The 14,452-nt window shown below is 41.2% G+C and overlaps 1 protein-coding gene across 2 annotated transcripts; it reads right to left on the bottom strand.

The window, feature by feature from the left end:
* Positions 1-251: 251 nt before the first annotated feature.
* On the bottom strand, positions 252-14,395 carry impact (impact RWD domain protein). 2 transcript variants are annotated; one of them, XM_076153016.1, is made up of 11 exons: positions 14,030-14,395; positions 13,472-13,600; positions 13,332-13,384; positions 13,145-13,207; positions 12,942-13,027; positions 10,989-11,126; positions 10,776-10,870; positions 9,153-9,226; positions 8,590-8,680; positions 6,131-6,265; positions 252-1,626 (listed from the first exon to the last, which is right to left on the bottom strand). In XM_076153016.1, the coding sequence occupies exons 1-11, from the start codon at positions 14,075-14,077 to the stop codon at positions 1,567-1,569; spliced, it is 972 nt and encodes a 323-aa protein (XP_076009131.1). In that variant the 5' UTR covers positions 14,078-14,395; the 3' UTR covers positions 252-1,566. The 2 variants fall into 2 exon arrangements, with proteins under 2 accessions (XP_076009131.1, XP_076009130.1); XM_076153015.1 differs by lacking the exon at positions 252-1,626 and adding an exon at positions 3,720-4,296.
* Positions 14,396-14,452: the final 57 nt, after the last annotated feature.

Genomic DNA, 14,452 nt, shown 5'->3' with positions numbered 1-14,452 from the left:
TTTTGATCGCGGTATGCCATGACTTCGCGGGTGGGTCACAGAATCGACATGCGTTGTGGGTATGGACAATGTACGCTCTCTCGCGGGCCACATAAAATGACTCGGCGGGCCGGATTTGGCCCGTGGGCCTTGAGTTTGACACCTGTGAGTTATAGGTTATTAAGCTATGATTTTACTAATCCGGCCCACTTGAATCGAAATTGGGCCGAATGTGGCCCCAAACTAAAATGAGTTTGACACCCCTGGTCTAACCCCATCACAGACAGCGTGATTGAAAAGCACTTTCTTGTTACTTTAAACTTGAAACATCAGCGGTAAACTCCGTCTTTACCAAAGGTTTGTTGGCACGTTCAGCAGCAAGAAAGTGCAGCTGAAAGGATGAAAGTAGATTAATTGCACTCCTCGGTGCCGAGTGTGAATTTAGCTCCATGAGTTCTTCACAAGCCTCTGAAACATGATTAAAATGGGTTCAGCGTGATGATAGCTTGTCAGGGACCAGACTCTCAGCTAAGTGAGTGAAAGTGTAATTATACTCAATGGCAAAAAAAAAAACCAGGGAGTGCACTTTACAGACTGAGAGGGAAGATCTGGGTGTCAGTCTCAAACAACTTAGATTATTTCCTTTGATCACTATTTCAGTCCAATCCTTCAAAGTAAGATGAAGAACACCGTTCTTTTTCCAGGGCACCTTTCTCCAGGAAAAACAACGTAAAAGCCAAATCTGTGGGCGCACAGATGAACAGAGGATATTTTTAGATTGCAATCCTCTGTTGCCTGAAACCAACCCTGAACTGGTTAATATGCAGAAAGTGTCTTTCCAAGGATTGAGTGACACCAAAATGGAGAGGTGAGGCAAAACCCCACAGGAATCACACTGAGGTAAACGCTCTCAGAGAGAAGAGGCAACTGTGAAAAGCTGAATATTTAGCAGGCATCAAGCGGATGTCAAATCATTTGTGAATTCCTATAGCAATTGTGAGGTAGAATGCATTTGTGTCGGTGAGGGCAGAGAACTTCATTTGGTCGGGAAATATCAGATCATGTCTCGGAAACGATGAATAGATGCTGTATGAATTTGAGATGCAGATGTGGCTGCAGGCTGACGTACGCCAACAGGCGTGAGGGAACGGAGACACAGTGAGAGCCAACATGTGGCAGAAAACAACACCAACACAATGAATTTGTATTTTCATGAATAAAATCAGCCATTCAAATGTGTAACAATAACAGCATTTATAATAAACTAGATAAATGATGCTGGCCTCAAATGTGGGACTGTGTTATTTTGTTTAAGTCAGGTTTTATTGAAACAGGACTGAGCTAGTTGAGCCGTACTGTAGAGCAATTAACTTATAAAGTCCCATGCTGATCGTGCTCTTAATTACAATGACAAACAAATCACAGAAAAACCTGGAATACAGCCCTTAGTTGTAATAAACATGTGTAACAGCAGGATTCCGCTGTTTAAATGTCGATCAGTTTGGTAAAATGACTTCATCTTCATTGACTTCATCAGCCCAAGGTTGTGTAAACATGTCTAAGTTCATGTCCTCTTTCTCTTCAGGCTCATTTCATCTTCTTGCTTTTTGGCTTTTTGATCTTCCCTCCAGATTTTGTGGCCTCATCCTGTGAGATGACAGAAAAAGTATGAGAGAGTGAAAACGCTAATGATCACACTGTAATTAACGGTGCTAAACACTTTTCCATGCGTAATGTATGAGTGATGATTCCAAACCCATGCCTCAGATTGAGCAGACTTGTTTGCCGGCTTTCCTGCTGTGTTTACCTGCATCACTGCAACGTGCAAATAACAAGATTCTGATTGACGTGCACCATACTGCTTTAATGTATTCCAATAATTGCATCAAACCAAACATAGCAAACCTAAATACTATTATACATCTTCAACTTAAATGTGATCCAGGCTGGGAAGAAGTAGCCCACACAGCACTGAATGATAATGCTGCTAAATTCACACAGTGATAAGTTCCCCAACAAAACATAACTTTACATATTCATACACTGCCTTCATAACGCATGGTGTTTCCAGTCCAACAAGAGTGAATGATTTTTGCAAGTTCACATTTGCTGGGGCCAACCCCCTATTTCTTTGACTCATCCCCCTAATGCACTGGTAGATTGTTGAACATGCAGGTTTTATGTTTACTAACAAAATTGTCATCACTTGTGAATCATTATCCATCAGTCTCTTCACGATCATGCCTCCTGGTAAAAACATCAGAAAGAACCGTTTAAGTTGTATTTATATGTTTTCTACAACAATTAGATGTGCTAATTGTGCTGTACTGTATTATACTCCAGTTGTACTGTAATGGACTAATTGCCAGAGCTCACCTTCTTTTTATGCCACTTCCCCACACTTATCTGCTGTCTGTTTCCAAGCTTCCCATAGAAATACTAGAAAAAGTTGTTGCTAAGCAACCCCTCAGAGTTTTTGAACCTTTCTGGCAGCTACATGATCCTGAAAACATCCTGCTGATAGTAACATGTGACTTGCTGAAGAATGATCATGCTAGCCTGTGCTCTGATTTTCTTCAGCTTGGCTTACACACACAGTGTTTATTATAGTTGAATTCAGTATATTGATTAAAATTGATGTGTCAGAATAGGTACTACCCTGAACTAATTGTCCTCTCATCAGTTCTGGAGAAAGTGATGTAAAAACCCGAGTTTAAACCATCAAAAATTCAATCCGGAGTGCATCAAGGGTCAAGACTGGGTCCTTTTCTATTTCCTCGATTTGTTGTTCCGGTAGCAAACATCTTTTTTGAATGGTTTGAGGAATGTTATTTACTAAACCTCCAAGAAATTTCCATCAGAAATGCAGAATTTTACCTTGACATATTTCTTCAATTTAGCAGGGCACTTACCAACACAAATGATCTAAATGAGCACATTCACAAGATAATTAGAATAAAGTGCTGCTCATACGGACCAGCTACTGTGCTTTCTAAGACATGACAAGTAATTCATAGTCTTGGTACCCAACTACAATACAGAGGTCCAGATTAGGATCCCCTGTGATCCTAATCTGGCCCACCTTGTCTGAGGAAAATCTTTCAGTTTTTTGACAGACATTTTCCAAAAAGAGGATTCTAGTAAATACCAATAATGCCCCAATTCATTTCAATTCAGATGTGGACAGAAATAAAGCAAATCCTTCCAATCCAAATCCTTTCAAATGTCCCCTAGATGTCTCAGCTGAAAAGACTGCCCATGATGATCAGAATGCAGCATGTTACAAACAGCATAGACCCTCGGATTATAACAGCCAAGAAATAAATCCAGTTTTGCGAAGCTCTTGTTGGTACACAGATTCTGTTCAGTGCCTTTCCATCCCTGCTGGTCTACTTTATTCATGTGCTTCTTTATATGGTGAATCATAATCTATTGTTCATCTTTTATCCTTGACTTATTAAGTAACTGTTCAGGGTTTGTGACTAATACACCTACAATTTCAGCAGTGAAGAACAACTGCAAAGATAGCTGCAAATGAGTCATATGAAGCAAAGTAACAATTAGAATGTCTTGTCTCTGTACAAACCCTATTTTTGCACTTGAGTTGTCAAGCAACATAATTTATATTGACTTAAAAAGGACAACACAGTCACTTCCGGGGCCGTACATCAGTGGCTGACGTTACTAAATTATATCTTGCTTTAAACCATTTCAGGGGGGTTAATTGGCTGTTTCCTCAGCTGTTGGCGGACACATCTTAACTCTGCATTGGTCTAATTACGGTGATTTAGAGAACAGATGCCATCCTCCTCCTGTTCATTGGCTTCTGTTTTCTTCTTCGTCTTTTAAATCACTGAATAAACAAACCAATTTATGTTTATGTTGAACTAAGAGATTACTGGTGATTATTCTGTGCCACCTATTGGCAAGGGGTGAACTGTGCCATGGTGCTCTGGGTGAAGACGTCTTCTGTCAGTTGATAGATGTTGGGACATTAACTGAATGTAGGAAACCCTGCTGAGCGATGTAACCACACTACTTTGAGACCACATTGGAGAACAATGTAAGCCGGAATTGCTTTCCGATGAAGTGTACTTCTCAGCTGACTCAGATCTGGAAGACAATCTCAAGGATACACTGCCTGTTGAGTTCCTTAACACACTGACACTCTCTGGAATACCTGACAAAGTGAAAATGATCGCAGGAGCTCCAGTCATGTTGCCTAGGAACCTGCGAGCAGCTCATGATCGAACTCTCATGACGGCACCAGGAAGACGCTGGTACAGAAGATGGACAGGATGATTGAGTGTGAGATTGCTGTTGGGACAAACAGGTGTAAAGGCTCTTCCTGCCAGGAATTCCTCACTATGACAGAAATGATGTCATCTTTGTCAGAAGGAGGTTCCCTGTAAGGCTGGTTTTAAGATACGATAAGATAAGATACTTTATTAGCAGCAACCTTCAACACAGGTCAGGGTCAAGACAATGAGCGAGTTAGCATCTACCTTCCCGCAGCTCTGACCCATCCACCTCAACAGGCTCCTTTCAATGCAAAGGAGCAACGCTTCTACTCCAAGCTCCCTCCTGATGTCCAAACACCTCATCCTTCCCTGAGGACAGATCTCATCTCTGCTGTTTGAATCCATGACCTCACTAACACAGCTAATGTGGAGTTAAGAACACAGAGTGAGTCCCTGGACATCCTCTGTTATTCAGTTCTAACATCTGGGATTTTGAAAGTGTTTTTCACAGATTCCCGCCATATGCCAGCAAACAATCCTCTGGTGTTTTAAAAATGGCACGTCTGTCTTTGTTGTTTGTTTTGACAGCAGTGTTTGGGCCAAAACCTTAAAGTGGCTCAGCCAAATCCACTTCTACTACAATCCAGACAACTTGCCTAACCAATTATTTATGTCAAGAATTGTGATCCATTACAGCATTGATATTCTTCCCCACCTGTATAATGTGATGTTTTGGGCTTCAGATATGAGATGATGACATTTTTGTTTTGTTTTTGTAATCACCTGAATCAATAAAGAGAAGCTTGAAACCTCTTTGTTATCACTGATGAACCATTTTATGGGAAAATCTCATCTTTGTTTTGTGCGTTCACAACAATGGCTCTAAATAAGAGAAAATAAGCCTCTAATTTACAAGATACCACAAGTATCACTGCCAATGTCGCTGCCTTTTGCTTCGACGAAATATAAACATAATAAAGGGCGGAAGATCCAGCCCTGATTTCCCAGGTGAGTTGATGGGGTTTTGAAGTGAGATAAGAGCAGGTTTACAATACCTTTAATCTATCTGTGGCACCAACTCAAAGGCCAATCATGTTATCAATCGAATAACTTTGCAGACCACAAAGACAACTTCAAAGCAGACTGGACTCAACTTCAGCCTGGTGAAAGCCAAGAGAAAGTGTTTGATCTCCCCCAGCATGTGACAACCAGACACTTCAAATAAAGCAATATCCCAATTCTGAGAGAGTAGTTGATGACACGTTGAATATGTCTGTAACAACAGGGACATATTTGCAATAAGCTTCCTTCTCCTACATATTTTTAAATAAAAATGAATTTCTTCCTGCCCATGTTCCGACTCCAGAGCTCAGTGTGAGAGAGGCAGGGCTGACATGTTTGTGTTGCATTAAAAAGCAGTCTCAGTGTCTGCATATGTTTTCTGTATAATGATCCGGCGAGAGGCCTTGCATTTACATCTTGTAATAACAAACTGTAAGGTCTCAGTATGTGGATTCTGCTCACAATGTGATCAGATCTCAGCTGGCAGGTTGTTGCACTATTAAAGTCCATCATTTCTCCTGGCTCAGCAGATTATCTTTATCCGTGTTTATAAAAGACACTCGCAATTCACAAATGCTGCAGACTTACAGGGAATTTCAATCCAACCCACCTAACCTGCATGTGTTTGGCCTGTGGGAGGAGACAGCAGCACCCGGGGAGGAACATGCAAACTTCTCACAGATTGCCGACAGCTATCAGACAGTTTGACAGTTGATACAGTCAGCGGCAATTAAGTTAGAGAACACTGAGATCCAGAAAGTGACAGCACAATTCAAATCTGACTGTTGATGTGTCAAAGGAGGATGACAGTAATACATTAAAATGCAGAGACCCTGCAGGTGTCTCACCATGGAGGCGGTGTATCCTTCCTGTACCAGGACGGTTCGAGCACAGTTGTTGATGTGCTTGAAGCGATCTGGCCCCAGCAGTATACCTCCATACCATCGAGATACAACCACCATGACATTACGCACGTCCAGAATCTGTAGGGAGAAGGAAGAAAGACAGAAAGAAGAAGTTGAAGGAATGCTGTGCAGCCATATTTCAAGCAGAGGAGCTATTTTACACCAGATGTAATACAGCGATTGCAGCTTCACAGAGCATATCGGGCTCAAACCATCAGCTGTCAATCTAAAGCTTTTAACACAAAAAGACAGAATTTGGCTCTGCGGTACAAGATACAAATGTGCAATCTGGTGAGTGAGGGGCCTCATCCTCATCTGGCTGCCGACTGTATTAATCAGATCCTGCTTTTATTCATCACCTCACACTTCCCCGTTCCCAGGCAGAGATGAATAAAGCGCAACTCTAAATGAGGAAACGGGAAGAAAGGAATGGAGAGGAACAAGATTAGAGAAGAAGAGATTAAGGAGAAAGCTCTTCATGTAAATTGCAGAGTGCACCACGAGTGTCACAATTAGAAAATTAATCAGCGTGTTTGCTCAGAGGGATGAGCAGGAAGACGGAGGACCTGATGCTATCGCTCAGTTACAGCAGGTCAGTCAGCTGCAGGAAGTCACTGTCTATACCCTGATAATACCTCAGAAATCTCCGGGTCTGCGCTTATCTCTGCACAGATTGACAGAAAACATGCATGAAAGGAACTGACATTTACCCATTTGAACTCATTTAGTCATTCATTTCTTACTTATTCTATACGCAAAAGTTATTTAATGCGAAGAAACAACCCTTAAAACTCTTAGCAGGAGCAGGAGGATCTTGGCCTTTCCTTACATCCGACCCCAATCCAGAGCTGAAGCTGTTCAATCGATGTATTGGTTTGTTTGTATTTAAGGGAATCAATTGTCTTTTTTCCTGTCATATGCTTTTGTCCTCAACTGACCTAAATCTTTTGTTTTGATTGGTCCTTTAGTTGTTTTACCAGTTGAGGCTTGACACAGCTGGCCAATCAGAACAGAGTTGATTTGGCCTTAAAGAGACAGTAACATATATTGCCTGTTTTCATTCAGTGTGCACAAATATTCCAAAGCTTTAAATGAAAACAAGAACATGGATGTCTGTAATGTGTGGCCTTGCAGTGGCTGTGTAGTTTGCAGGAGACAATGACAGCTTGATTGCGATGACTTCACACTGGTTTAGCTCTCTGACAGGATCACAGTCACAGGGATGCTGTTATGAATGAACATGAACTTTGACACAAGACACAGATCTCAGGAAGATGCTTCACTCAACACTTCTGCTGCTGCTTAGAGGCACAGAGATACAAGATAAGACAAATGAAACTTTTTGTTTTGTCACAAAATTTTCACTGGCCTTTGTTCAATCTTAAGGGGAAACCAAGTGCGTGGATTATCTGCACATAATGTGCAATTGTGATGTGGGTGTGTGTGTGAATCATAGTGCCATCTGACAGCACATATCGGTGACAACTGGCTCTTTGATGCGACAAATAAAAAGATTAATATTGGTGTGAATTTACAGCCGCAGTGAGGGAAGCAAACATGCCAGAATGTTTTCTTTTAGCGTGGCCGTTTGCCTTTGTAGAACTGAACAGGCATCATCTCGGTCTACACACCTTACTGTCACAACAAACACACGTGACTAGGCTTAAAACAATGTAGAGTATAAATAAAACTCCATTTAGTCTCTTTCATTTAAGCCACAGCCCCTCTACATTTCCTCATTTGTGCTTTCCCGTCTTACTGATAAGACAAAGGGTATTTATCCTACAAATCGATGGTTCAGTCTGTATGTTTTGTTTGAGGAACATACAACCGAAACAAAATGTTAGTTATTAATAAAAAGAGAATTATCAAACTTTCATATTAAAACAGATTTAAATAGTTTTTACTCCATATGACCAAGAGCTGCTCCAGGTCAAACTAGTAGTACTGTACACTATTTAAATATGGCATGTATATGTGAACTACTGTATATTTTAAGGATATGTGGGATGAAATGTGTATGAAAGTGACTGTGTCTATAAAGAAAACATACTAAAATTTGACATTTATAAATTGTGATTTTCCCAATGTGTATGATGAATATATAGATTTTATGGGGGAAGTGTCAACGACGTAATCAGACTGAGCACCAAAAGTTTCTTTTCTGGACTGGAAATCTCCATCACACTCAGAAACCCACAGCAGATGCCAAATTACCCAGACTGCCAAAATGAACATTGCTACACAGAACAAATGCCAAATAAGCACGCAGGAGCCAAAGCAAAGTTGGACTCAACAATGTGGTGGGAATCCACGTCTGGGAGCGCAGGCAGGCGCCGGCTCAACGTGCCACACTGAATCATTTCATTCTCTTAATTAATTTTTCTTAAGTGCTTGACAACCTGGAGCAAATGAAGCAGCCGCCCCCCTGCTGCCGTTTCGCCGTCGTCCTCGCAGTCCTGCAGGAAGCTGTGTTTGTCCTCACAGTAAACTCTGCAACAGACAGAAGGACAGCAGCTTAGCTTTCATGGAGGGCATTGAGACTCTCAGGTCAGAGGATGACGCTCAGACACCAGCAGCCTCTTCATGGGAAAGTTTTTTAAGTGGTCTAAATGTCAGCATATCCTCCCTGTGAGTAATGACCACCCAGGCAGTGTATCAGCATCTCCACGTCCACCTCATTAGACCCGGCTAAATCACACAATCACCCTCTCACACACACACACACACACACACACACACACACACACACACACACACACACAAGTATACATTTATTCATGTACTTTACAATACAGCCAAGAAGCCATCGTATTCTCTGCTGTTCCTCTTGACCTTTAACTGCTCTTGATACGGGGCCAGGCATTGTTACTTTACTTATATCATATTTTTCTGTAGTGAAGAGTGTAACACTGACCTGCGGGTGTTAGAGATACATAATAACACAGAGAGATCATGGGCTGACCTGTATGCATAAATGTTATGAGTGGCACTGGCAATCTTCTTGTTTTCATACAGCTTCTCCAGGACCATTTTAACCTGCAACACAGAACAGAAGCAAGGATACACACAGATATCTCTCACTGCACCTCAGCTGCTCCACACCCAATCAACAGCCACAGCAATCTCACCCTGTGTGCTAAGACAAAACATAAAAATAATTCATATTTAACAGCTGTAACATTTCTAAATCCTGTCAGATTGAGAGTGGAGCCGTGTAACAAGCTGTCTGACACCACTGACTAATAAACAAACAGCATTAGTCAAAAGCTCTGTCCAACACCCTGCACAGATCCCCTGCAGAACTCACTGGAAGCTCATGCAGAGCCCTGGGAATGGACCATAACACATTCATTATCATTTAAGGAAACTCATTTGTAGACTAAATTGCCCCTTGTTTTGTCTTAAAAAGTATCAAAGGGGATTAAAATGGTGACGATGGGAAAAGCAGCAAATCCCGGGGCTGGAACCAGAAAATATTTGACTAATTTGTTTTACTGAATTATTATCAAAATCCTCATCCATCCAAAGTAAACTTAAAAAAGATAATGAATAAAAAACTCTGAATGTAACTAAACTAATTGATGGGAAGAGGATGCAGGACAGTTTTAAATCCAGATTAGTTTCCCTTGGTGCTTTTAAATCTCTAGTAAAGGACTTTGAAAAGACAATTTGTGTCTGCCACTGTTTCAGTTCATCTATTAGCCTCTCTGTTGTTCTGGTCTGGTGTGTGTTGTGTAATTGTGTTTCTTCTGTCTTTGAACCTCTTTAATCTCACTCTAGCCAGGACACCTCTGATAAAGAGGTTATTAACCTTAATGGACCTTTACTGATAAATAATAAATAAATACAAATTTTTATTGTTAGTGTGGTTAGTTTATCATTTCAGTTGGCCAAAATGTTTTTCTTGCCACAGAAAAGTCACATACACATCTGACATTTACAGGTTCAAGTCAGAGGAGACAGAAATGCTCTTTGACTCAGACTATACTGTATATGAAGGGTTAAAAAGGTCTAAAAAAGTATAATTTCCCTGTAAGTCATCTCCGAGGCAGCTCTTACTTTTTTCTGACTCAATTATATCTTTATTTTTTGAAAACAGTAGTTTAAATTCACCAACATTAAGTCAACACTTCCAGGTAATTACAGGGAAATGTGGAAATTATGCACATATTCTGCGAAGGATGCAATTAATTTTGTCCAAATAGCACTTCACAGCTTTTAAAGAGGAGCCAAAAAGTGAGATTTGGCGTGCAGAAGGGAGGCAGGTGACGTTTAAATTAGCACAGTCACATGCTGGTCGTGATCCTCATTAAGTTCTGTCATTTCCTCCGACACACAAGTTCCTCTACACTTTGCACTGGCTCCAGCCCGGTCGCTTTCACACTGATAACAGGGTCAACATACTGGGGGGGCAATGTCAATGTGTTAGCTTGATTTCTGTGATAATTACTCAGCAAATGTGTTCTCATTTTGATCCAAGATCATGCAGATTGTGATGACTGAAGATTTATGCAGAAATCCCGATCATTCTAAATAGCTGATCATATTTTGCCCCATGTGTTATGTTGTCATCTCTGTGTCGTACCTGTCTGGGAGTCACTACAGGTGCCAAGTGTGGTTGGAAGGTGCTGCGTCGGTCTGTGATGGTGGTTCCATGTTTTATGGCCGGCACCTCTTCATCTACGATAGAAAGACGTTAGAAATCAAAGCTTAGAGACACCAATTTACACTCTGTTGTCATTTAATTTGGGCTACTGTGTCCTCCTCAGAAAAGACAACCACACTATGTCGGCCGTACCGTTTGTATGATCCATGAAGAGATGTGCATTTTCTGTGTTCAGCTTCAGGGTCCTGAAGTCGGGTATATCTTCATCATCATCCTCAGCATCATCCAACTCCTCCTCAGACGTCATTTTCACCTTCTCTGGTTGATCCACTGAAGCAGTTAATATAAGAAATATAAGGCCTTCAATTAAAGGTATTTTTTTTAAAAGCCCAAATCAAAAGTCCCTGTAAAGGTCTTCACTGACTCGTCTGCTGGCTAGAGAGTTCATTAAATGGACACCTACTGAGCAACGTCTGACCTCTTCCCCACCACACTGACCTTAACATTACTCCTAAACTGGCTCCATGACCCATTACATCACAATAAACAATTCATAATGGATGAACACCAATCATTAAAGCCCAAACAATGTTGGGATTTTGAAACCAAGGATGAAAATATTCTGTTGGAAATAGAGCAAGGCGCTGTGACAAAGACACACACTTGAGACACACACACAGAAGCAGTTTGTGCCAGTAAAAAAAAGCAAAGTTTGAACATTGTTCCCAGGTAGTATTTTTCTCAAATGCCAGAGTCTATTTTCCACAGAGCGCAGCGTGAAGCAGGCACTCAGAAAGTGTCTGCTCTTTAAACACGGCCAGGACTTTAATGCAAGAACGGAAAAAAGCCAATAGCGCAAAAACTGTGCTGCAGAGTTGATTCAAGGTGAAAATGGGCGTTTACAAGGCCAAAGCTTTCAAACAGCTGCATCATTTGAATGAATGTTAATATTGCAAATATTGTTTATTGCATATTTTGAATGGTGTTCTGTTATTGATTAGATTTATTTTTGCATAATGGCCCCCATGTGCAGCAGTGATAGATCTGTAATAAGCCGATATGATCTCATTGTAATTGTCATCATAGAAAATGTAACAGGGCTTTAAATGCTCGGCTGTAAATGTGATTTTCTAATAATAAATGTTTTGTTTTGAATAACAGAAGTTTTACAAAAAGCCATGCCACTCTCTTTGCTGTGTACTAATGCTCTAATGATGTTTTCTGAGAGGAGGCCATGTCCCTTTCATGTCAACACTTGGCTAAACAGCTTCTGATTGACACTCTGAGTGCAGGAGCCTTTGCTCTCTTTCTCTTGGCTTCATGCCTCGTGTCACTCATCCAAACTCATCATCTGGCCACATTATATCTCTTTAGTTTTCATTTCATCCCTGTCATGTTTACTCCCTTTTCACTTCCACTTTTCCGTGCGGTGCGTTTTCAGCCTTACCGCTTCCTTGCTCTTCATCATGTCCCCATCATCTGAAAGGCTCTCTGAGCTAAAGCACTGTGACCAGTTACACTAATTACCACATGAATCACAGATCCAGAGGACGATTTATGGCTCGCAACAATGGAGAAGACGCAGCATATTTTTCAGGTCCGTTGCTCAAAAGAGACTATCTGACTCAATAATAGACACTACACCCAGCTCGCCTATAGAAAACCAAAATCCACCCCCCCAGCAAACCTGATTCACCGTGACACTCACAGAAAACCTTTAATTTGGGTCTCTTTTACACTTCTCACACTTCAAAAGATTCTGCCGAGGTAACAGGATGCATTACTTAGATACTGATCACAATTCAATGCAGTCACTCAAAGTGCACGCTGGAGTTTCTTAATGCCCATGCAGGCCTTTGTGCTCATCTTATCACAGCTTTTGACCAAATCAGATAATTGTATTATTGATGGAGAAGTATCTCAGCAGGAGAGGACTAGATAAGACTATTTATTCCAAAAATGAGAACTAATAAATGCACTGTGGATGAAGAATGGGACACATCAGGCCTAGATTTACATGCAGAGTTGGTAAAAAGGGTGGATTAGTGGAGATCTTTAAGGCTGTTTAGGCCCGGTAACGGTCTCTGTGTCATTTGAGGTGATCGGTCTGTAAAACCCCAGCAGTCACTTCACATTTAACCTCACCTGTTTCTGAGCTTTGCGATTTCTCCACCAGGAATTCTCGTATTCTCTCCACCCACAGGTAGAGGATGCTCTCCCCTACATGCTCTCTGTTGAGGTTTAAGAAACACTTAGCACATAGAAACATGACACGGCATTTTGAGAAAAAGAAAACAATATAGCAAAACTGTTGTTGTGGATAGACAGAATATCTGAGAGGCACTCACACATAGAGGTCCTCCAGGCTGTTTGCCAATTTGGTCCTCTCAGGGCCACGCAACCACGCTGCACTACAAGAGGCCAGAACAAAGAGAGGTTATGGAGCAGGATGAGAAGAGGCTTTTCAAATAACATGTTGTCGTATCATCCCGTCGCATTGACTCGAGATTCAATTTAAAAGGCAAATGGACTTACTTAATCTGGTAGATGGGCGGGGCTGCGCTTGGATAGTCAGGTGGGAGAATGATCTGATCACACCATAAACAAACTGTGTCTTAGGCTACAAACAATAAGGCACGGACAGATGCATGAACCTTTAAGAAGGGAGTTTCTACCTGCAAACATGCGGTCAGTTTGGGCTCCTCCAAGTCGTTTGAAATCTTAATGCAAAATATTCTGGAGGCTTCATCTATAACACACCACTCATCTCCATAGATGGAAGACAGAGCCTCAACCTCTTCAATCTAAATACAGTGAAACAAAAATGACGTATTAGTAATGCAGGGGTTCATGTATTCAGAGTTGTTAAAGTGTGTGTGTTTTGTTGCTTTTCTGCCTTGAATCAGTCACACTGATTGTGGCCTCTGTGCAAAGTGCAGCGCCTGGTGATCTATAGGTGCTAATGAGTGAAAACAACATGGGTCTGCTGTGTCTGTGCACAAGATTATTTATTCATCATCATTGTCAGTCAGCATCTTTACCATATTTACTCGCTCTGCATATCACAATAAAAGCATGAGGTTGTCATTGTGACAGACCTGACAACAGATCAGAACAATGGGATCGTGTCTGTATAAAGTAAATGTATCCTACTACAGTAAACAGGCACTAAGCAGCATTTGCCACGTTGTTATAACAACTTAAGAAAGAGTGAAAGAAAGTAAACATCTTACCTGAGCCTGGAGATCTCCTTCATCTCCTGTATTTATAATGTCAGCCATTCATTCATAACATAACTAAACGAGTTAAGCTACCGAACGTGTCACCGTTAGCAAGATAGCGATTGTAAAATAAGCGATTAGAAGGGTTTAGAACTTGAGGACTGATACACATGTCACAGTCCAGCCTGGAGACATTGAGTCCTTCCAGGGCAAAGTGTGAGAGCGTATGGTCACCGGAAACAGTCACATTACACTGATCAGTACCGCTGTTTACCTGATCAGAACGTAACGAGCAGAGTTTTTGTCTATATTTGCTGTCGTTACGAAATTATCGGTAAAGTATTGTGCGGATTCAACTTCAGGAAGTAAATCGCGAGCAGAAAAGAGGTGGGTTAGAAAAGTTCGGTGCTTTTATTTTGAAAAATAAAAACAGGC

Source organism: Genypterus blacodes, unplaced genomic scaffold (genome assembly GCF_046128005.1).
Source record: "Genypterus blacodes isolate CSIRO-AG114 ecotype Tasmania unplaced genomic scaffold, CSIRO-AGI_Gbla_v1 ptg000058l_1, whole genome shotgun sequence".
Taxonomy (NCBI): Eukaryota; Metazoa; Chordata; class Actinopteri; order Ophidiiformes; family Ophidiidae; genus Genypterus; species Genypterus blacodes.
The sequence above is the reverse complement of the archived record's forward strand: the minus strand, read 5'-3'. Positions and strand labels throughout refer to the sequence as shown.